The sequence below is a fragment of the Schistocerca nitens genome, chromosome 5 (genome assembly GCF_023898315.1).
Source record: "Schistocerca nitens isolate TAMUIC-IGC-003100 chromosome 5, iqSchNite1.1, whole genome shotgun sequence".
Classification (NCBI taxonomy): domain Eukaryota; kingdom Metazoa; phylum Arthropoda; class Insecta; order Orthoptera; family Acrididae; genus Schistocerca; species Schistocerca nitens.
Window position 1 is genome coordinate 582,900,353 of NC_064618.1, and position 24,074 is coordinate 582,924,426.

The 24,074-nt window shown below is 36.9% G+C and overlaps 1 protein-coding gene across 2 annotated transcripts in view; it reads left to right on the top strand.

Moving 5' to 3' along the window:
- The window catches only part of LOC126260885 (integrin alpha-4-like), a 534,755-nt gene that overhangs the window by 493,814 nt on the left and 16,867 nt on the right, over positions 1-24,074 (top strand). For both annotated transcript variants that reach the window (XR_007546657.1, XM_049958327.1), the window contains exons 22-23: positions 2,847-2,979; positions 13,464-13,520. Coding sequence is in view for 1 of the 2 variants with exons in the window: in XM_049958327.1 (XP_049814284.1) it covers positions 2,847-2,979; positions 13,464-13,520 (190 nt within the window). In the remaining variant the exon portion in view is untranslated. The remainder of the gene's footprint in view (positions 1-2,846; positions 2,980-13,463; positions 13,521-24,074) is intronic.

Here is a 24,074-nt window from a genome sequence, read left to right on the forward strand (position 1 = left end):
CAGCAACTGCTGAAACTTATCTGATACATCTCTTAACCTCAATGGCATACTTCAGTGCTGATAATTATGGCTTCATGGAGCTGAGAATGCTTTCTTTGTTCAATCCTCCAGAACCAACTGCAACTAGCACTGTCCCAAGTTAGCAATGGTCTCTGTGATGCTGGGTATGGGCTATGCACCAGTTACCATCTTACTGTTAAGATGGTGATAAGCACAGTAGAATCTATACTTCTTGGAACTGTGTGTTGACATTTTGGGCACAGCCACTATGGTAACCCCATCTCCTCCCCCACGGGCTAGTGCTATCCCTTATTATTCCATCAACTAACTGTTGGTTTATGAAATCCTCCATAATTGCCTGTAAATGCTGGGGTATTCATTATTGCCTATAGTCCAGCAGTCAGGTACTTTCTACCTGGAATGTATTCAGAAATTAATGATCTTTTGTTATGTTGTTCATGGGTACTCTGTGGAGAAGAATTTATGTTTTTGACCTCAAGGACTCTCTAATAACTTATGGAGGAAGGGTGAAAAACCTCTAGATTTTTAGCCTTTTTTCATTATTTCCATTCTAACTCCTGAAACATGTTTTTAGTGGAAAACACCTATTTACAAAGTTGAAGAGAACTGGATTTTTCCTGCACATTTCATTGGTAAAAAATATTTTTTGGCCCAATAGTTTGCAAATGGATGCAAATAGTAAACTGTGGCAACAGTATGCTGCAAGAAACTTCACATTCACACCAGTTCAGATTGTTGTTACATGGTATTTAACTTATGGAATAAGTCAACTAAAATAAAGATGGTGCTTATTTTCAAAAGTGAGTAGTAAGGATATTATGTAATGTATGCAGTTGTGCATCTTACGGAGGTCTGGGAGTTATTACACACTCTCCCAATAGATTTAACTCCATAAAAAAATTAAAATCAGTTTCATAATCTGTGACATATAGTGTGTGACATAAAAATGATAGATGTAGTCTCATGTCCCCCTATCCCCCCTCCCCCCATCTAAGTTTCAGAGTGGCTCCCTAAGTTAATATAATCTTTTGGGTTGATTAATTTTATTAATATGACTAGCTGAAAATGACACACTTCACATGGGTTTATTTTCATTTGTTTCCTGTGAACATTTCAGAGCAGAGAACATAGTAAAAATGAAGATTCAAAAAATCATAGAAATGTTAGTATGCCACATAAAAAGTACTCTTGAATGCTCAAAACCACTCTCCAGACTCTTAAATCCACTGAAGTATTCAACAATACCATAATATGGAATAAATTACTTTAAATTTCGAGAACATTCTAAAATCAATATAACTTTCTAAAACATTCTAAAATCAACAACATTCGAGAATATTTTAGAACATTCAAAAACAATCACTATTACTTAAAAATATTCATACAAGCTCAACAACATCAATAAATCATTAACTAATACTTGCTTGTGAACTGCAAAATTGTCCTCATGTTATCTGGTGAGTATATACATAAATTCTTTGAGTTTCATATCCCTAGCGCAAGCTACATATAAAACACGATTCTTTCAAATTAATACCACAACATCTTAATGTTTGTCTTACTTATAGTGATATTAAATGCTAATCTTACTGGAAATTGCATTCTTTTGAATTGAAATGAATTATTTGTTAGATATGAGTGGAGTCCTCAGAGTAAATGTTGTTTTTCCTTTATATTTTCCTGATATTGTTTTTGCTTCAATTATGTTGTTTTATTAATGCTTATGAACATTTCTTGCTTTGAATTTTTAAAACAATATCATCAGATACTTCATTTCTTACTCCTAAAATGGCTTTTTCATATAACCAACTTAACTAATTTTGTACAAGTTTTGGAAAAGCTTTGTCTATTAATTCATTTGGGCTGTTGACAATTTTACATAAATTATTTCTAAGTTTAGTTTAACCACTTGCACACTCTATTGAAAGCATGCCTTTGCTAATTTGCAAGAGTTTTTCAACAAAATGTTTCGCTTCTTTATCACTGGAAAGTTGAAGTCTCATATTTGTTCTTCAATATACCTTCCTCACTCAAGGCCAAAGAAATGATTTCTTCAAACATGCATTGATTTCATCTACTGAATAATGGGAAGCATTTAACAAAAATGTACATAATGTGTCAGTCATGCACCTACCATTAATTCTATATTAAATTGCAGATCTAGAACGTTCCTGAATCTCCAGGAAGATTTTATAACATTTTGGAACATTCTACAACATTTTTCAACATTTTAGAACAAACATTCTGGCCAGTCTTCGCGACTTTGGCACTTGATTCCAAGCTGCTTCATCCTCTTCCCATAAGAAGTCCATTGGTGTGATGTCCTCATTTGAGACTCATATCTTCAAATCTAATCCATGTAATTCCAACTCAAATCATCTTCATGGATGGAATGCAGAGCTGCTTTACCATATACCACACATTGGGCTGCAGCAGTGTGTGATGGACTCATAGCAGCACACACAGACAAAATACCCTTACCTTTATTGTGTTGTCATGAACAAATGATCTCTTGAGGTACTCATATCTTCATAACTAGCCCTTATAATTCCCAAAAAAAAAAAAAAAAAAAAAAAAAAAATTTCTTCATGAATGGGTGGTTAACACACCATAAAACCTCCATAGTACTGCAAAATTTATTTATGAAGTTTTGGCGGCACACATAGACACACCACACTTACTTTTATTATACATACTCATTACTTTTTTGGGAATTCCTTTGTTGTTACTTGAAAACTTTATAGAATTTTTGTAAAATCCTAATGTGTAATGGAGAGATATTTAGGAGTGAATACACTAAAGATATTTTATTTTATTCTTTTTAGAATGGACACTGCAATGGTAACAATATCCTTTGTCCTTGAGATATCAGAGAAAAAAGTTGAGGTATGGGTGATTGCTGTCTCTGCAATATGTGGTATTTTTGTGTTGCTGTTGATCATCATTGTGCTGATGAAGGTATGCTCTTATCTTCTTTTTGATTATTATTTTAGGCAAAATATTACATGATGAGTGGAACACTCATTGCAGTACAACAGTACAAAATCTGTTGAAGTGAAATATGTAAAATTCCTTCAAGTCAAAACTTTTGAGTGACAATTTATTTTCAATATTTGTGTGTATTTAAACATTTTAGAAACAGATGGATGTATAATTGTGAACATAATATTAGATTACAGAATAAGTTTCATATTATTCTACTCAATAAAATAAGTTTTGTCTTGACACCTAAAAATCCTTATACTTGGTAGAATGTAAAAGAAGAAAAATAATATGTATTTCTTAGGAATTTAGCAATATTTCTTGAAGTAATATTGCTGAAACTGTGTTAATATATGGGGCACTCTTCTAAAGTATAATTTGTTTATATTGAAAAAATTACACTATTAAAACATTTTGATTATTATGTGAAAGCTAAAACATTAATCTACATTTCAGAATAATTTCTACCAATATTAATCCTAACAATAGCTGAGGAGAGGGAGTGCTTTATGCTCACCTTTTGAGAATATTGTAATTTAGTTATTCTGGTAATGTACTTCATACTTCAAAATTTAGAAAAAAATTCTTCTACTAGGTTCCATAATTGATTTTCAGTAACATATAAACTTAAAATATAAGTCGTAGTAATGTGTGTAACTTTTTACAACAAATTTAACAATATTATGAAATATTGCTACTCACCATGTAGCTGAGATGCTGAGTCACAGATGTTTTTGTTTTGATCTTCAGTCCTGAGACTGGTTTGATGCAGCTCTCCATGCTACTCTATCCTGTGCAAGCTTCTTCATCTCCCAGTACCTACAGATAGGCACAACAAAAAGACTATCATGAATTAACTTTCAGCCAGTATGGCCTATGTCAAAAATAGATCTCTCTCTCACACACACCCACACACACACCCACCCACCCACCCACCCACCCACCCACACACACACACACACACACACACACACACACACACACACATGCAAACACAACTCACACACATGACTGCAGTCTCTGGCAACTGCACTGCTGTCATGTGTGTGTGAGTTGCGTTTGCATGAGTGTGTGTATGTGTGTATCGTCTACTTTTGATGAAGGCTGTACTGGCTGAGAGCTAATTTGTGACAGTCTTTTTGTTGTGCCTACCTGCAACTCATCATCTCTGCTATACAGTTAGTAGGAACTTAACTTTTCATAATGTTGTTACATTGCAGCCTGGATTTTACATTGTTTGATTTACAACAAATGTCTCATTTTTATTTTCAGATGAAAGAACATTCTTACACGTCAATATACGTTTAAAAAGTATGTAGTGAATTAAAGTCAATGACAAATAATGAAATTTTTAGGTTTTTTTAAGTTTTTTGTGGTGATCATAAAGTAACTCCCATTTGGTAAAACACATTATTGAAACAGTGTCGGTACTGCAAAGATTGTGCTACAAGGTTTTTCAGGTTGTGAACCATACTTACACATCAGTACCTATTTAAAAAAGTACATTATTAATAAAAATTAAAAGCAATGAATGAAATTTAAAAAAATTGTGATGAGCATAAAGTATTCCCACTTGGTATTACCCATTACTGGAAATGTGGTCGTATTGGTAGCATTAAGGAGCATGTCATAATGAAGAACTAACTCATGAACTCCATTCTCACAAAAATCTATCTAATTTTACAACTTCTTTGGAATGGCCTTGCTGTCATGGCTCTTACTGCATAAATGTTTAGGTGCAGTATCAAATGGTAATTGTTTGATTCCACATCAGAGCTATATGGCAGGTGATAAAGTTGTTCCAAGTAATGTGATGCAGTGAGATCTTCTATTTCTTGGTGATATGCGGGTAGGCCATTGTTATTTGTTTTAGACTGCTCAGTGCAATTAAATTAAGATTTTGTAATATGTATCAGAATATTTTGCAGTACTCATTCATAAAAAATCCACAAGCAAAACCCATGCCTATCCAGAAACATAGAGCACATTGATTTTGATGATATTCATTTTGTGCATTCTGGGGATTGTTATTTTGATTTTGGAACAACATGAGCAACCTACCTATAGTCACCTAGAAATCTATCATCTGTATCACTGCCCTGCTGAAGGAAATTGAAAGCATTAGCCACTTGATTGGTTTTGTGCAGCTAAGTCAGCATTTTCAGCACACATTCTGAGTAAAACTTAGGTAGTCTAATCAGCTTGTAAGAATTTCATAAAAATAATTCCTGAAACTGGTGAAAACTCATTACATTTGGATAAAACTGTCATGAGTCTATTTTCTTCAGCTTTTGTAGCAACTTCCTGCACCAAATCTTTGTTGACAACAGATTGTTGGCCACTTCCTATTTCTACATGAAGCTTAGTATGGTCATCTTTAGATGACTGTAGTAGTTCTAAATGACTTTCTTAGTATTCTGTGGTTCATAGGATTTTTACAATAGTCTTTTTACTTATGTGCTGACGATTTTTGGCCACTTTCACACAGGAAATGAATCACTGCATATATTGTGTATTCTGCAGTTTTTTGGATAATCGCAAATAAACACAAACATTGAGAAATGTTTCTGTTGAGGCATATGTAGGCAGCCAGCAGATTCTAGTTTTCGTAGGTTTCAGGAGAGAGACAAAATTACATCCTTCTGGAGACATCAAAGTGAAATATCAATCAGACTGTATTAAAATTTGATAGTTGTACTTATTTTACCTTCTGAAGGTTCAGTTATGTGTTATACAGCATCAAGGAAGGAAGAATAGTTTAATATCCCATCAACAACTAGGACATTAGGGATGGAAGCAGACAATCATAACATGGTACTTTTACTTGAGTCTAAGGCAGTGCAGAACATGGCTTCCATATGAAGAAGGGCAGCTGTTCTCCTCTTAATTATTCCAGATATTGTCACTGTTAATGCCTATTGATAGCAGAAAACTGGTACTGATTTTTGGAAGAGTGAAGAAAGTGATACTGTCTAGATGATGAGTCTCCATGTGTTGTTAGGAGCTAGCTCTGCTTCAATACTGTAGTTTTTCATAACTTACCATGCACACCAGAAATCATGCTTTACATATACCCATATCTTTGGAGAGCTAATGGAATAATTTGTTGAGGTGAAAAAGTCTTTCAATGCCCTCATGTTGCCCTCTTTTATTGTCCTTTGTGTCTTTGACCAGGAAACATGAAAATTTGTGGAGTTCTTTGCAAAAATTGGCCTTTAGAATGTCACAGAACTACATTTCTGATTATAATTGTGGAACAAAATGCAGTTACATTCCAGGATATGCTGCTCTGAAATGAGCTGCATAACTTGCAACAAGATGCATTAGAAACATGTTGGATATTAATTGTAATGTTATCCACTCAGTCCTGGCTGCTGTCTCCCTCTTTGAAATGAGCTTGCTAGCTGCACAACATCCAGTTTGTCCTACTGATTGTATATAGTAGTAGCTGAATGAATGAATGAATGAATGAATGAATGAAATTTTATTGTCGTTTAGCTATTACAGCAATTGACAAAGTCAAGTTACACATATACAAGTTATACAGCATATATACATGGGTTAAAGATCAATATGTGACATAAGTTTTACATAAAATACAATATTTAAAATGAAATAATATGAAAACATTGCATCATAACTGATTCAGTTAAAGAAATTATGCTACACTCTCCAAATTGGTACCACTATGATATTTTACAGTCGTAAAATTCCTGAAGTGAGTAGTATGGGTTTGCAGCTAACCAACTGAACAATTTGTCTTTAAATACATCAAATGGAGCTTCTACCCATTCTAGTGGCAAATTATTAAACATCTTCATACCCACCACTTCGTAGCTGTTCAATGACTTGGATAATCTGTAGTAAGGTATGTCAAGATTGCTACTATTCCTGGTTCCATGAAAGTGTACATCTTCTACACTGGTATTCTGATAAGTTTTGCCTTCCAAGGACTTCTCTTTGTGAGAGGTAGTCTAAGGTGAAAAGAGATCACTAAATAACAACTATCTACCATCTCCTACTGAACAATTTCACGAGGAAATGAAAGCATAATGTAATATCAGCAGTGGAAAATGACCCTAATGCAGTACTAAAATGTGTGTTGCCACTCATATCTGGATGATGTAGCTCTTCTCATACAAAGAGGCTCTTAAATGCTCAGCATCTCAGGCAGATGGACATAGTTACCCATAGCACATTATGCACATTAATATGTCCTACAAATAGGGTTGATAGGAGTGTTGTGAAAGAAGATAGAGCCTCTCTATCCAAACCTACATGGTGAGAAAGAACTGTAACATTATATAGAATGTCCTTTTAATAGCAGTTCTTGATTAGCTGTTACAAACTGTTACAGAAATTGAGTTTCTCCTGACCATAAAAAACAATGGAGACTGAAAGAAATAGACCCATCACTGCGGGAGGTTTTATAATGCTCCTTATTCATCATTATTGCATGATGTAACAGGTGGCTTATTACCTGACTGTTTTAAATCTACTTTCCTTATATCTCACTGCACTCCTTTAGTCTTCTTCCTCTGAGTTAATGAAGCTTCTTTTGACAGATGTACGTTGATTGTTTCTCCATCAGCAGTGGAGTGGGAGGGTGGAGGGGGGGTGTACCACTAAGTAACTTTTGAGTAAGTCCCTAAACTACATTTAACCAGTGACACTGTGAATGTTGTACACTGTGAAAGCTGTACACTGTGAATGTCCCTAGAGATCTGATGTTTGTCAGCAGCAGCAAATCACTATGTCTACTGTCAAGAGAAAGGAAGCTGCTTTGGATGAGTGTGCTGGGTGAATTACTGAGAGTCATGTACCCAAGATAACAGAGATACTTCAAGTACTACCTAACACCTTCTTTCATAGATAGTGGCTCATTTATAGTAAGTACAAGATATATCACCGCTCATCCAGTTGACTGTGAGCAGCATGCAGTGGTAGGTCTAGGGGCTCTTTCAGTAGCGAAAAGGACCACAGAAAATTCTAGGTGTTATAACCATAACCACAACCAGCAAGTTTCAGGTGTCGTCTTCCACTCAGACTTCACCTTTAGGGAAGCCTGTTGCACTCTATGTCTGCAGAAGGGAAATGCAAAGTGGTGGGATATGTTAATCCTCAGCAGATTGAATATATTGAATTCACAGTGAATAATGATACTCCTAAGGGAAATGGCAGCAACGGCAGGGAAGAATCACCTTGTTCACTCTGTGAATGTCCCTAGAGGCCTCATTCAACATGTTTGAGAAGCTGTTCCATCACCAATTGAAATAACAGGGTGGAATGAACTACAGATTGTGCACCACATAGGAATCAACAATGCCTGTCTTGTAGGCTCTCAGGTCACACTTAGTTCATTCTGGTGATCGGCTAAAGCTTGAGAAGACTAGACCTGCTAATAGAGTTTCACTGAAGCTCCCATTACTCAGAACTGTCTCCAGAACTGATTGGCATCCTCCAGTTTTAAACCAAGCAGATGGTTTGACTCAAAAGACTTCAAAGGTTCTGAGAAAAGCTAAGCTGGGTTTACCAGAACTTGCAACATAGGTCTGAGAACTATAGAGTCCCCCTACGCATTAGAGACTACTGTCCCACTGATGACTGTGTGTGGAGTGCACACAAGGTTGGTAACTCCCCAACCCCCCCCCCCCCTCCCCCCACTCCCCCACCCTTCTCACTGCCCCATAAATAGAATATAGATGAATTGTCATTCGATCCAGATAATGAAAGCTGTAGGAGATTCTCAAATTGTTAGTGCAAGACACGAAGAAGTACCCCAAAGATGAAATGATTAAAATGTTAGTGGTTAGCTGCCTTGAAGCATTCACATTAAAATGATAGTGATCAGCTGCCTCGAAGCATTCACAACAAAGTCCCATTGTTTCAAGTTTCCCTCATACTAATAGAACCTGTTAAACTAGTAGATACAGAAAGCTGGCTGAAACTCAAAAACTGGAATCAGTGAGATTTTTGGACTAAATACAGGTATGTATGAGAAGGATAGGGAAATGAGAAATAGAGATAATGTATTTACCACTGAAGATAAAAAAAAGCAAATCAGCTTTATCTCCTGAGTGTGATAAGGTGTAATCATTGTTTTGTGAAACGTCAGAAGCTATTGTTGCTATCTGCAGGACTGTAGTAATACAACCAGCAGCACCATTGATGCATGCCCAATCATGATATTATGTCAGCTCAACGTAGTACATGTAAACTGCCACATGTTATGGAGGCTGTCTTGCCAAGGTCACCACCTATCTCATAGGCCTATCTTCTGTCAAAACAGTTTCCCATCACTTATACTATTACCACTCATCATCCTCTTTAAAATCTCACATTACAACTATCACTCTGTCCCTATCATTTCTTGTAACTGAGGACTTGCATCTCACCCATGGATAATGATGAAATTCCTATTCTTAGAATTTTTGTTTGTTAAGCTTACAAATTCCTCTCCTATGCCAACCTCTTCATTTCAGTGTACCACTTGCAATCTATGTCCTCAATTATTTGCTAGATTTATTCCAATCTCTATCTTCCTCTACCATTTTATCCTATACAGCTCCCTCCAGTACCATGAAAGTTGTTCCATGATCTCTTAACAGATGTCCTACCATCATGGCCCTTCTCCTTGTCAGTGTTTTGCATATATTCCTTTCCTGCCCATTCTGTGGAGAACCTCCTCATTCCTTATCTTATCAATCTATCTAATTTTCAACATTATTCTGTATCATCACACTTCAAATGCTTCAATTCTCTTCTGTTGAGTTTCCCATGGTCCCCGTTTCACTACCATACAGCGCTGTGCTCCAGGTGTACATGATCAGAAATTTCTTCCTCAAATTAAGATCTATATTTGATACTAGTAGACTTACCTTGGCCAGGAATGCCCTTTTTGCCAGTGCCAATGTGCTGTTAATGTCATCCTTGCTCCATTCATCATTGGTTACGCCTAAGTAGCAGAACTTCTTAATTTCATCTACTTCATTATCACCAATGCTGACATTAAGTTTCTCGCTGCTCTGATTTCTGCTACTTCTCATTACTTTCATCTTTCTTCCATTTACTCTCAGGCCATATTCTGTACTCATTAGACTGTTCATTCCTTTTGGAACATTCTGTAATTCTTCTTCCTTTTCACGGAGGATAGCAGTTCATCAGCAAATCTTATCATTGATATACTTTCACCCCAAGTTTTAATTCCACCCTGGAACCTTTCTTTTATTTCTGTCATTGCTTCTTCAATGTATGGAATCAACAGGATGGGTGAAAGAGTACATCCCTGTCCTGTACCTCTTTTTAAAAAGAATACTTCAATTTTGGTGTTCCACTTTTATTGTTTCCTCTTGTTTCTCATACATACTGCATATTGTCTGTCTTTCCCTACAGCTTACCCCTATGTTTCTCAGAATTTCAAACATTTTACACAATTTTACGTTGTTGAATGCTTTTTCCAGATCAAAAAATCCTATTAATGTGTCTTGATTTTTGTTTAGTCTTGTTTCAATTATCAGCAGCAATGTCAAAATTGCCTCTCTGGTGCCTCTGCCTTTCCTAAAGCCAAACTGATCATCATCTAACAGATCCTCAATTTTCTTTTCCGTTATTTTTGTCAGCAACTTGGATGCATGAGATGTTAAGCTGAATGTGTGATAATTCACATATTTATCAGCTCTTGTAATTTTCAGCATTTTGTGAATGATATTTTTCCAAAAGTCAGATGATGTATTTCCAGACTTACACATTCTACACACATCTGTGAATAGGCACTTTATTGCCACTTCCCTCAATTATTTTAGAAATTCTGATGGAATGTTATCTCTCCCTTCTGCCTTATTTGATCTTAGGTCTACAAAAGCTCTTTTGAATTCTGACTTTAATATGGGATCCCCTATCTCTTCTACATTGACTCCTGTTTCTTCCTATGTCACATAATCAGACAATTCTTCTCCCTCATAGAGGCCGTCAATGTACTTTTTCCACCTATCAGTTCTCTAATCTGCATTTAACACTGGATTTTCCATTGCACTCTTAACGTTACCACCCTTGCTTTTAATTTCACCAAACATTATTTTGACTTTTCTACACGCATATTCAGTCCTTCTGTCAATCATTTCTTTTTTGATTTCTTCTCATTTTTCATGCAGACATTTCACATTAGCTAAGTGTATATCTGTTCCTGAGTACACCTTACAATCCAATATCTGATTTTGGAATCTCTGCCTGACCATGACATAATGTAACTGAAATATTCCTGTATCTCCCAACCTTTTCCAAGTATACCTCCTGCTCTTGTGATTCTTGAACAAAATATTTGATATTACTTGCTAAAATTTATTGCAGAACTCAATTAATCTTTCACCTCTATCATTCCTAGTACTAAGCCTATATTCTCCTGTAAGTCTTTCTTTTTCTCCTTCCTCTACCATTGCTTTCCAGTCCCCCATTACTATAAGATTTTCATCTCCCTTTACATATTGGATTACCCATTCAGTATCCTCATAGACTGTCTCTATTTCATTGTCTTCTGCTTGCAACTTCGGCATGCTACCGGAATTACCATTATCAGTGTTGGTTGCCTGTCAGTTCTGGTGAGAGTAACTCTGTCACTGAACTGTTCACAGTAACTCATTCTCTACCCTACCTTCCTATTCACAATGAATCCTACTCCTTGCAATATTTTCTGCTGCTGATAATATTACCCTATACTCATCTGAGTAGAAATCCTTGTTTTCTTACCATTTCACTTAACTGATCGACATGATATCTAGATCAAGCCTTAGCATTTCCCTTTCCAGATTTTCTAGTCTCCTTACCACATTCATATTTCTGACACTCCATGCCCTGCCTCATAGAATGTTATCATTTCATTGGTTCTTCAATGGTTATTCTCATGGTCACCTACCAATTGGCAGTCCCCTCCTCGATATTTGAATGGGGGACAATTCTAGAATCTTTTGCCAATGGAGAGATAATCATGACACAGTGGTTTCCATAGCCTTCTGCACTCTCATGTTGTTGACTTTTGGTGATTCTTTCATATTTTAGGAGCAGTTTCCCACCACAAGGGCGGGAGGGTGCCCTGAATCTCTGTCCGCTCTTCCACCCTCTTTGACAAGGCCATTGGCAGAATGAAGGTGACTTATTATGTCAGAAGTCTTCAGCCACCATTACTAACGATTTTTATTTAAATTTTAAGCAGTGGTGGGGTTGTAATGCAGGACTGAGAACATTTTGATTACTAATCAACAATGCTACCCCTAGACCACTGACGTACCCTAAGTATAATTATTGACTCTTATATCAGAGTAAAATTTGAAACAACTACTGGTGAAAGAAATCTCAGGTTTTTAAGCAGGTAGCAATGTCATAATGAAGCAGCTTTTTAAAAAAGTTCTCATGTTGCCTTCTTCTGGTAGTGATGTAAGAAGCAATAGATTGTGCAATAGACTCTTCCTCCCCAGAGGAACATCAAAGGTACAGATCATCTGATTTTGTAAGAGTACAACAAGGGCAATGGTGGAGGATGGGGTAATAATGGTCTGGAGAATTCTTGACATCTTGTTGTAGACCTATTAATCGATGTGCTTTTTTTTTTTTTTTTACCAATGTGATCTGAGTACATTGTACCTAATTTATATTATTTCTGAACTGAATGTCAATCTTAGTTATAACTTACCATTCCAGTTATAAAGAAAATAATAAAGCATAGTTACACTGTTTCATCATTATGTTCAGGACCCATTAGTTTACTATAGAATTTTTGTTTGTTTAAGCTAGATATGTATTCTTCATGATCACTGCTCTATGCCACTACAGACTTGCCTGTCTGTCTCAGTCAAATGCTTGTTATTTGCTCCACATGCATCTCTACTAGATGCATCATTGCACCAGGAAGATATTCTTATGATCACCCGTACACACCCAGTACAGTAAATAATAGTTATCTGTAGCCTCAACTGGTTTTTGATGGATTCCATCACATCATTAGTTTGACTTGGTAAAATATAACCTTCACATGGACTTTTAACAGTGTTCTGGCAAGTGTACAAGTGGGCACCCAGACAAATAAGAGTGGCGATTTCGCATGCAAAACATTAAACTAGAGAGAAACAATAGCTATCACTATTATTAAATCATCAAATGACATTAATTGTTTGTCAGTTGTTACCTCAGTGTAAACTGATATGAGGAGTAATCAACAGTTTAACATAGCTTTGAAGCAATTTTAAACTTTTCCTTAAACAGTCTTATGTACTGTAAAAATCATTATGTAATACATAAATATTAAATGTTAACAGTAATTATTAATTATGGCATATTCAGTGATAATTAACTTCAGAGCAACTAAATCTAATATAGGAAATCTGTTAATATTCATACTGGGTCTTATCTAAAAACTTTTGTGTGTTAAATTTTATGAAACACAAATAACCAATATATTTCTATTTCTATAGGCAGGGTTTTTTAGAAGAGAGAAGAAGAAAGCACTTGAACAGTTAGTGGCAGCAACTGTAAGTTCACAAAACATTTCTTATATGTATAGTAAAGTATTTAGGCTTTGAAAAAGCAGATCTAATTATCTTTAAAACATTTTTATGATATCAGTTTTCATTAGAATACAAACAGTGTGTAACACCATTATGAGCATCTACAGAAATGAAACCAAGGGAGAAGCATAATATTTTAGAGCTCATTTATTTATAAAACCTTACAAAAAATTCACTCCTGTTCATTTTAATAGATGTAGTGAATTATTTTCATGTTTTTTATTATTATTATTCATATCTATAAAGCTTAAGAAACAAATACTCGAAGTGACATTTGTGTTTCTTGTGTAACAAGTAACCTTTGTCCAGTATTTACCTAGGATAATGTGATGATCTAAAAACCACACCAAAGTTGCTCATTCCAGAATAGGATCAAACCAAGATGATCTTATTATTCATAGCTTAATAAACTGTAGTGCAGCCATTACAATGGCTTTAGAATTCTTAAACCTGTATTTGCCTGATGAGTTGTGTTGTGATATCAAGTTTGAGAAGGTACCAGTTCCTAGAGATTACACTGTCACAGCCAGCTGGAGTGGCCGAGCGGTTCTAGGCACTACAGTCTGAAACCGCGTGACCACTACGGTCGGAGTTTCGAATCCTGCCTCGGGCATGGATGTGTGTGATGTCCTTAGGTTAGTTAGGTTTACATAGTTCTAAGTTCTAGGGGACTGATGACCTCAGAAGTTAAGTCCCATAGTGTTCAGAGCCATTTGAACCATTTTTGAACACTGTCACATTTAATGAAGTTTCATGTTATTTTCTCCCTCCTTTGTAACGTCACATGTAGCCTTATTATAAGGTAAATAATAATTGTCAAGACTGTCACAGAAATTTGTTAACCCAATGAGATTGTGGTTGCTGTGAAATATGATTTATTACATATCTACTAGTATGACTCTTGACCCAAATGGATAACTGAGCCCATTTATGCACAACATCCAGGATTCAGAAAGGCACGCTAGCCATGAATTAAACTGACCTGGAAGACTAATGATAAGGGCTGGCATGCTGACCAATCTGGATGTGGTTTTAGGTGGTTTTCCACATAACAGATAGGTAAATACTGTACTGGTTCCCATGTCTCATCTAAGACACACAATGCACAAACATTTCAAAAACGACCTCACACTGGAATATGTACTTTACTGTAGATGCAGACGGATGGGTTACATGAATTCTGTTCCATGGGGAAGGTGTGACATCAGGAATGGCATCCAGAGCACCAGTGTCACTAACATTGCTTGAACACATGTACAAAGGGCCATATTTAGGCAGGTGCAACATGTGCATAGGGCAGCAAAATTTTGGGGGCGGCAAAATGTTGCCATCCAAACACAATTTTTTCAGCGCAATTTTAATGTTCATTGCATCAACATTCAGGCATCTAATAATTTATTGACAAAGTATTAAAAATATTTCTACCTGACATTAAACTTGTATTTTACTACTATTCTGCCTGTATAATGTCATCCATACATGAGTGCATTGTCAAACAGGAAGCATGCAACCTGTGTGGGCACCCACCACAGTCCCTGTGTTGCATGCTATGCTAAGCCATGGCTATGCTAAGCTGGTCAAACAGGATGCGGGGGCCTGTACTAGACCACACTTGCCTGTGGCATGCATCTGGCATTTTCTAAAGTCCATGGTGGGCAAGTGTGCTCAAGGTGATGGTAGAAACAGAAAGACTGACCGAGTTGATGCATGTGAATGTATTTTTATATGATATATGACACAGTAAAAGGTAGCAACAAGAAACAAAATTGACGCTAGTGTACATCAAGCAATTTCCTCCCACAAATTCATGGGAAAATGCAGAGTTTTCAAAGCTTGTGCTGTCGCTGTGTCTGCCATAGTTGCCGACAATGATAACCACAGAGTTGTAATAGTGATCAATAACTGCAAGCAGGTCAATTGAAAACAAGTTTTGTAACAAAAATATTTTCAGCCATTGCTTTTAGCACAATTCCTTCGAACATGCTTCCCACCTATGCCCCCCCCCCCCCCCCCCCCCAGTGCAGTTAGGAAATGGCCACTATCCCATCAGACCTATCCCAATTTGCTTTCAGATTTCCTCTGCTGGGCTGAGGTATATACTGTGGCTGTAAGACATTCTACAGTTCTTGACACACATATTTGACTAAATGAAAGCTGATTCCCTTGTGGAGTTAAAAGCGACGGTGTAGTGTGCATCACCGGAGGCCAAACATCTTGAACAAAATGCACTGCTCATTAGTAATAAATGAATTATATGAAATAAAATAATTTTTATGTGGTGTGACAGACAGGTGAGGCTGTTCCAGCAAAATGGAAGAATCTACAATACCACCTAAAATTAATCAATGGAGGCACAGGTCCAACCAAGAAGTACCATAATTGGCCATGGGCAGGTCATTTGGAGTTTCTTCCTGACACACTGTCACCACGCCATGCATCATCAAATGTTGTTGAGTCAGAGGAAGTTCATCCAGAAAAAAGCCAAAAAAAGAAATAAATGAAAATGTAACTGCAGACATGAATTATCAAAACACTAGAGACAGTAATGAGAGAGAGAAGGATGAGCTTGACCATACAGCAAACTATTTTTGAATTATGCACACTTTCCAGATATTTCCTGCTTAAACACAGACTCATTTGAAATTGCAGCTGGAACAGGATTTGGAGAGACTGAACTAGTGATATTATGTCAGCATGACAGAAGTGCAATCCTTCCACATATTGCTGCAGATTTCAGTGCTGGGCCATCAGCAAATGTCATCATGCAAACCAGTCAACGAAACATCATCAATATGGGCTTTTGGAGCTGAAGGTCCACTCGTATACCCTTGATAACTGTGTGACACAAATCTTTATGCCTCGATTGGTCCCATCATCACTGACATTGGACTGTTGATGACTGGAAACATGTTGCCTGGTCAGACGACTTTCGTTTCAAATTGTATCAAGCAGATTGACATGTACATGCACAGAGACAGCCTCGTGAATCCATAGACGCCGCATGTCAGCAGGGGACTGGTCAAGCTGGTGGAGGTCTGCAATGGTGTGGGGTTTCTGAAGTTGGATTGATATAGGCCCCCTGATACCTCTAGATATGAGTATGACAGGTGACATCTATATAATCATCCTATGTGATCACCTGCATCCATTCATGTCCATTTTGCCTCCCAATGGACTTGGGCAATCCCAGCAGGATGATGTGATAACCCAAATGTCCAGAATTGCACCATAGTGGCTTCAGGAACATTCTTCTGTGTTTCAACACTTCTGCTGGCCACCAAACTAAGCATATCTGGGATGCCTTGCAATGTGCTATTCAGAAGAGATCTCCATCCTCTCATACTCTTAAGATTTATGGACAGCTCTGTGGGATTCATGGTGTCAGTTCCCTCCAGCACTTTTTCAGACATTAGTCATGTCCATGCCACGTCATGTTGCAGCACTTCTGCATGCTCTTGGGGGTACTACACGATATTGGGCCGGTGTACCAGTTTCTCTGGCACTTCAGTGCATATTATGTAATGAAGTCACCTTTGAAAATTTGGAAGTATGAAACTTCCAATGTTCTTTTTAGCACCATAGAAATGTGTCAGAAGCCATAAGTTTGTTTTATTTATTTATTTATTCCATGTGATCTGATGGTACACAGTGTTTTGCAGATGTCAGAAAATATCATTTAACAATGTTAACATATATTAACGTAAGCCTATAGTATCCTAATGTATTATATTGCTCAATGTTTTCAATTTAACACAAACAGCAAGATTACTGTGCTAAGTATTCAATTATAGAGTAAAAACAGTGACACAACAAATATGACTTCACGGCTTTGCTAAATTTTATGTTGTCTTCAATGGACTTAATACTAGTGGGAAGATTGTTGAACAGTTGGAGGCCCATGTGGAAAACTCCCTTTTTACACAGTTGAGTGTTTGTATGTATAACATGCAGGTTTGCGTTTTTCCTGGTGTTGTGTTCATGTATTTTATTATTTTTTACGACTCTGGGGTCAGTTGGCACTATGTGTTTTCTGAAGAATTTTAGAGTCTCAAGAATGTAGAGGCAAGGCAGTGTAAGGATTTCCAACTTTCTGAAGATGGGTTTGCAGGAGTCTCTGGGTTTGCTCCCAGTAATAATCCTCATTGCTCTCTTCTGGATTCTGAATGTGCTCAGAGCAGTTGGAGCATTTACCCAGAATATTACACCATATTTTAGGTGGGCTTGTATGTAAGCGTAGTATGCACTAGTTAATGTTTTCATGCTAGCACATGTTTTCAGTACACTCAATTCAGTGTAGGCGATTGACGACTGGCCTGTAGCTCACTCTTGTTTGCACATGGTAGTGATAATATTTTTCAGTTTATATTTTATTTATGTAGAGCTATGTTTTAGGATTATTACTACTTCTGAAAATATATAGTTATAGTAAATAATAAAATAAAGTAATGATTTCTGACATGAATAATGTTTACTGCAAATAATGTTCTATCAAGCAGTGACAGAAGAATCAATTGGCACCATAAATAATGTACTCACCTCAAACAAATTCACAAGACTTTCTTCTGAACCTATGGGTTTTATCTTGTTCATTTCAATTTTTAGATTTTTGGTTAAAGGTGCTCATGTAATGTTTCCAACTGTTTGTGAGACGTTCAAAAATAACTGAAGAAATGATCTTCACAAGACTACAGTGTCCTGCAAAGACTGTGAAATTCAATGTTGTCTTGTCATTTTATGTTAATTTTAGATTTTCACTTGCTTTGTTTCTTTGAAGCAATGTCCACACCCTCATACTCTTATGAATTTATAGACAGCTCTGCAGGAGGATTCATAGTGTTAGTTCCCTCCAGCACTAATTCAGACTGGACAAGCAATTGACTCACTCACAATGAGTGCCACTGCGTCATGCCCATGCTGTTTGAACATAATCAACTGCAGCAGGCAACAGAGCACTCTGAGAGAATGGGTGGCCTGCTCTCTGTTTCACACAGCCTTACTCTCCATGTAATCAGGTTCCTTACAAGATATTGTAACTAGCATGTTGCTTAATTCTTCATCTGTTCATCTGAGATGGTGCACGTCACACCCCATATTCTAATGTTATACAACCTCTTCAAGATGGGTAACAGAAGAGAGTTATGTCTACAGAGAGTATAAAGTAAGGTTTTCTCTCAAATGTCACTGATCTAGAAGTTATTCAAATATCTCAAGCTGCAGAGAAACTTAAAGCCATCTATAATTCTGACAGAGAAAACAATGTTGTTAAAGAATGTGTACATTTTAAAAGCTATCTGTTGTCTATGAAGAAAGAACATGGTGAGAAGTTGTCACCTCTTCCATTTATCTGCTGTTTAAAACAAAAAGAAAGGAATGGTGATGTCTGTCTAAATTTGTACACAGCACTAAAGATTTACAGATGTACACCAGCAACAAATTGTTCAGCTTTTACTTTAAAACAGATTATGAACTACCTAATGGTAACAGAAAATCAAGAACGACTGATCTATCTTGGAGTACTAGCCACAGAATCATGCATGACCATCAGTTTGGCTTTCAGGAGGTCATAAATGAATTTGCAAATTACAAAAGTGAGAAGGAATTAATTTCTCTAAGTTCACTATATTCTGGGTAAGATCAGTTAAATGGTATTGTATTTGGAATGGACTAAATTTCATATTTTAGTGAAGTAATTTTGGCATAGGGTATTAAACTGTAATGATTTTATTTGTATTTTTATGATATATCATGTCAAAATTTGTTTCTTATGTTGTGATTTTTCAGTAAAAGGGCTGGTGAACTGTAGTAGTTACTTTATTATTTTTAGTTATTTAACTTGCACATGTGCTTTGCATCATATGCTATTTAAATATGTTAGTAAAGTTTAGAACTGAAGTTAATGATTACATAGCTTTATTGTTGGTAGTCATTAAACGAATAGCAGCACTGAAGTTTAGGAAAAGGGGGGGGGGGGGGGTCACAAAATAAATTACTGCACAGGAGTGTCACACATCCTAAATATGGCCCTGCATGTACACACAAATCAGTGCCAACTCTACAGTTGAATGGGACAAAACAAGGAAACAAGGATGCAGAAGAAGAAAAAGAGGAAGAAGAAGAAGAAGAAGAAGAAGAAGTGCTAGTATGATAGTTGGGAACAGTAGAACAATGCCACAATTTCTACACTGCGATACACTTCCACTTTTTTCTTCCTTGAGTAGTGTGTAACACACATTTTTGGGGCATTTTTCGTATCAGTTGGAGAGATATGCCTCATGAAATGAGCCCATATTTTTGACTTCTCATAGGAGTGATGCTTGATGATGATTGCCCATAAATAGAGCACTAAGAAAGCTGTTGACTCTCTAGCAGCTGCTGTGCAATGTTGGTCCTAAAGTTGGTGTAGCAGTTTTTTTTATTTTTATTTTTTATTTTTTTTTCCCCCAACTGATCTTGTGATACACTGTGAAGGGATTAAAAGAACACATATAAAAAAATTTAAAAAGTGTTTCTGTACTTTTTCTCTGTTTGTCGCTTGATAGCAAAGAACCTCTAAAGGTCTGTACCACCCATTCCACTATGCTATTCAAGGGCTCATTAAACATTTATTCTGCACTGTTTTTAGGACACTAAATAATTTTTTATTTTATATTTGAAACTGTAGAAGGAAGTCAGGAAAAATGCTGTAAAAAATGGTACATTCTTAAACATACTGGAACTTTTTTTTTTTTTTTACACTGTGCATTTATGCAAAGCTGTATGAAACTTATCATATTCACTCATATGTGACACTTTGCGGTTATGCACAACTGTATGAAATTTACATCATTAATAAACAATTTTTACATATAAAGCATAGTTTCAAATACCAAATGAACAACAGTTATGATACAATTATTGGTACCTTTGAAAATAGATGAATGGCACATGTCTTCAGATACTACGGAATGCAAGAAAGGCATTTTTCTTTTTTAAATATAAGTTTGCTTTTCACTTCTCATATATGACAAAGATATACCCCATGCACTTAGGTTGTTCGTGTCTTGTTCTCTCCTTATTCCACACTGACCTCTGATTGAAGGGATCTAATCTTATATCCTCTGGAGATAATGATGATCCCTTATATTTAAAACTACTGATCTGTATGGGATCTCTGCTAGCTGGTATACCACACGTTTTTGCTCAATGCCAGTCTGGCAAGGAAATTGAGCCAATTCAATTCTAAACTTCATCTTTTTTGTTGGCATGTCTGCTGTTCTTTTATCAGTGTGGAGACATTTGTAGAGAATCCATGAACTTATTACAGTTATATCAGTCAGATGGAGAAATGAATATAAATGCCATTTTTTGGGTCTAATCTTTATGTGACTTATTCTAATGTTGCTGTCTAATAAATCTACATTTCCTATATGTGAACTGTAAATAGAAACAACAACAGGACATGGTACCATTCTGTGTTCTCTCTTCTTTATGTCAAACCTTATGATACCACTCTCTGTTCTCTCTTCTTTCCATTAAACCTTTTCACTTTAGATTTTGGCAGCTCATTGACAAAAGTAGACAGGAAACAGACAATGTTGTTGTCCTTATACAACACTTTGCCAACAGTCAGAATACCCACTTACTTCTTTCTTCAGCACCTTTTCATATTGACTTTTACAGTTTGCTGTTCTACTACTCTGGGTTTTTCCTAACCCTGAACTCCTAGCTTCAATAGGTATACACTAGATTTATAGAGCTGTAATATCTGTCAAAATAGATGTTGTTCCATCAGAATTTTCCTTATGAAGCAAATTACAACTTTCCAGATCCTCCAATTTTGTGGGAAGAAAGGTGTAACTTTCCTTTTGTCTAGTCCCATATTGATGGAAGAAGTAGTTGCATCAAAAAGCTGTAGGTTTCTCTTTATGAAAATAAGGATCTCATATATCAGTGATACTATGTAAGATGTACATGACACACACAAGACCATACAGTCAACTCAGTATGCCGACTACAAGGCACATCCACAGCATATTTTTATTTACTAATACACCCAGAAATTTTATACCGTTTTGCAGTGTACAACTTTTTATCTGTATGGATTATTTCACTTATACTTTGTGATGATTGTTTTGTGATGAAATATGCAATTTCTGTTGTTGCTAAATTTAATTTCAAATTATTATTTTTGAGCTGTGCCTCTACTTCCACCAGTGTTTGCTCAATACAGTGGATTAAGTCTTTATCAGTTTTACAGAAAACTCTCACGCTTGAGTATTTTGCATAAAGTATCATATCTGACTGAACGTGGTGGAGTAGATCATCATTGTAACACAAAAATAGTAGTGTGGACCACCCACTTGTGTGGTTTTCAAACCAGACACGAATTTGTTGCCACTGTTATTAACAGATACTGTAGATTCAATAACAATGGAGTATTTCAAGCAGCTTTACCAACACCAAGATGTAGAAAGCCACTGTGAATTATGTATTACATTCAAACTGTTTAATATGCATAAAAGTGAAAGATTGCTTTTTAAATCATTTAAACTATTGTTGGAAATATGGACATGTGGCAGAGAAATGGTATATAATATATATAAGAATGGAATTGAAATTTAAAGTGTAAGTAAGAGGAGTATAATGTTGCAATTCATAGCATATAAAATATACGCTAAGATAATACAGGGAAGAGTTACCATATTAACAGAAGCAGTTATAAATTACACCTGAAACAGGAGATCATACATAGATTGTGTTTTCAACAAAACAAACTCAATAGAAAATCAATGAATATTTACTTACATTACAATAATATTAGAGAAGGAAAGTTGCTACTCACTATATAGCAGAGATGCTGAGACGTGATAGGCACAACAAAAAAATTCACACAATTATAGCTTTTGACCATTAAGGCCTTACTTAGCAATAGACACACATACACATACATACTCATACAAACACAACTTGCACACACGTCTGCAGTCCCAGACAATTGAAACCACACTACGAGCAACAGCACCAGTGCATGGTGGGAGTGGCAACTGGGTGCAGGTAAGGAGGAGGCTGGGATGGGGAGGGGAAGGGATAGTATGGTGGGGATGGAGGACAGTGAAGTGCTGTAGTTTAGATGGAGGGCAGGAGAGAAGGTGGGGAGGGGGAGGGGGGGGGGTAAGTAGCAAAAAGAAGAGAAATTAAAAGAAATTAAAAGACTGAGTGTGATGGTGAAATGACGGCTGTGTAGTGCTGGAATGGGACCAGGAAGGAGGCTGGATGGGTGAGGACAGTAAATAACAAAGGATGAGACCAGGAGCCTTACGGGAACATAGGATGTACTGCAGGGAAAGTTCCCACCTGCACAATTCAGAAAAGCTGGTGTTGGTGGGAAGGATCCATATGGCACAGGCTGTGAAGCAGTCATTGAGATAAGGGATATCATGTTTGGCAGAGTGTTCAGCAACAGGGTGGTCCACTTATTTTTTGGCCACAGTGTGTTGTGTGGTCGTTCATCTGGACAGACAGCTTGTTGGTTGTCATGCCTACGTAGAATGCAGCACAATGGTAGCAGCTTAGCTTAGCTTCACCTCAGAATACCACTGTCCATCACCTCTATGAAAACCTCCAAACCTCCACCATGTCCCCTCATAGCTGACAAACCCTGCGTTGCGCAGACCTATTACTCTTCCCCACCCTCCAAAACTCCCTCCCACCACCATACAGAACCCAGAACCTAAACAGACCCGCAACACAGTCATGAACCTTTCCTCCAGAAGCCTTAGTCCCACAGAAATATCAATCATTTTCAAAGGTCTCGCCTTTTGCCCCTCTCCCAAATTCAATCATTCAGGACTTGTTAAAGACCTCCTCTCTTTCTCCCAGTCCCTACAGTGGAAACACTTTTTCCCCATGAACCTGAACAATCAGGCTCAACCAAAGACCAATACTGAACCTTGCCTAACTCAGTTCACTCCTCTATTCAAGTGTGATCCACCCCCACTGCCTCCAAACCACTGCCTTTTAACTTTCCAGAATTTCTTAACCTCAAACCTTGCCTCACCATCATTCCACAAATCCCTCAACATGCAAACTACCCTCACATCTGCAGAAGGAACTGCAGTCCACCATCTAAAAACTGATCCCAACCTTATAATCCTACTTGCACAAAAAGGTTCCACCTCCGTTGTTTTTAACCGCAAGGGTTACCTTGTGGAAGGACTCTGACAGCTGTCAGATACTTCCACCTACAAACCTCACCACAGTGACCCTATTCCTTGTACAAAAACAAATCTCCCACGCCTTATCTTCCTAGTCTCCCACCACCTCCCTAAGTCCCACAGTCTGGCCACAGAGGTGCGTTTCCCTCCTACCTCAGTACCATCCTGGACTGCATAAACTGAATTACATTCTCTGCCAGGATTTCGATTAGCTTTCGTCACGTCTTGAAATGAGAAGTGTCCTGCCCTCTATCCTTCCCACCCCTCCTAAAGTGGTATTCTGCCATCCACCGAACCTACACAGTATACTTCTCCATCCTTACAC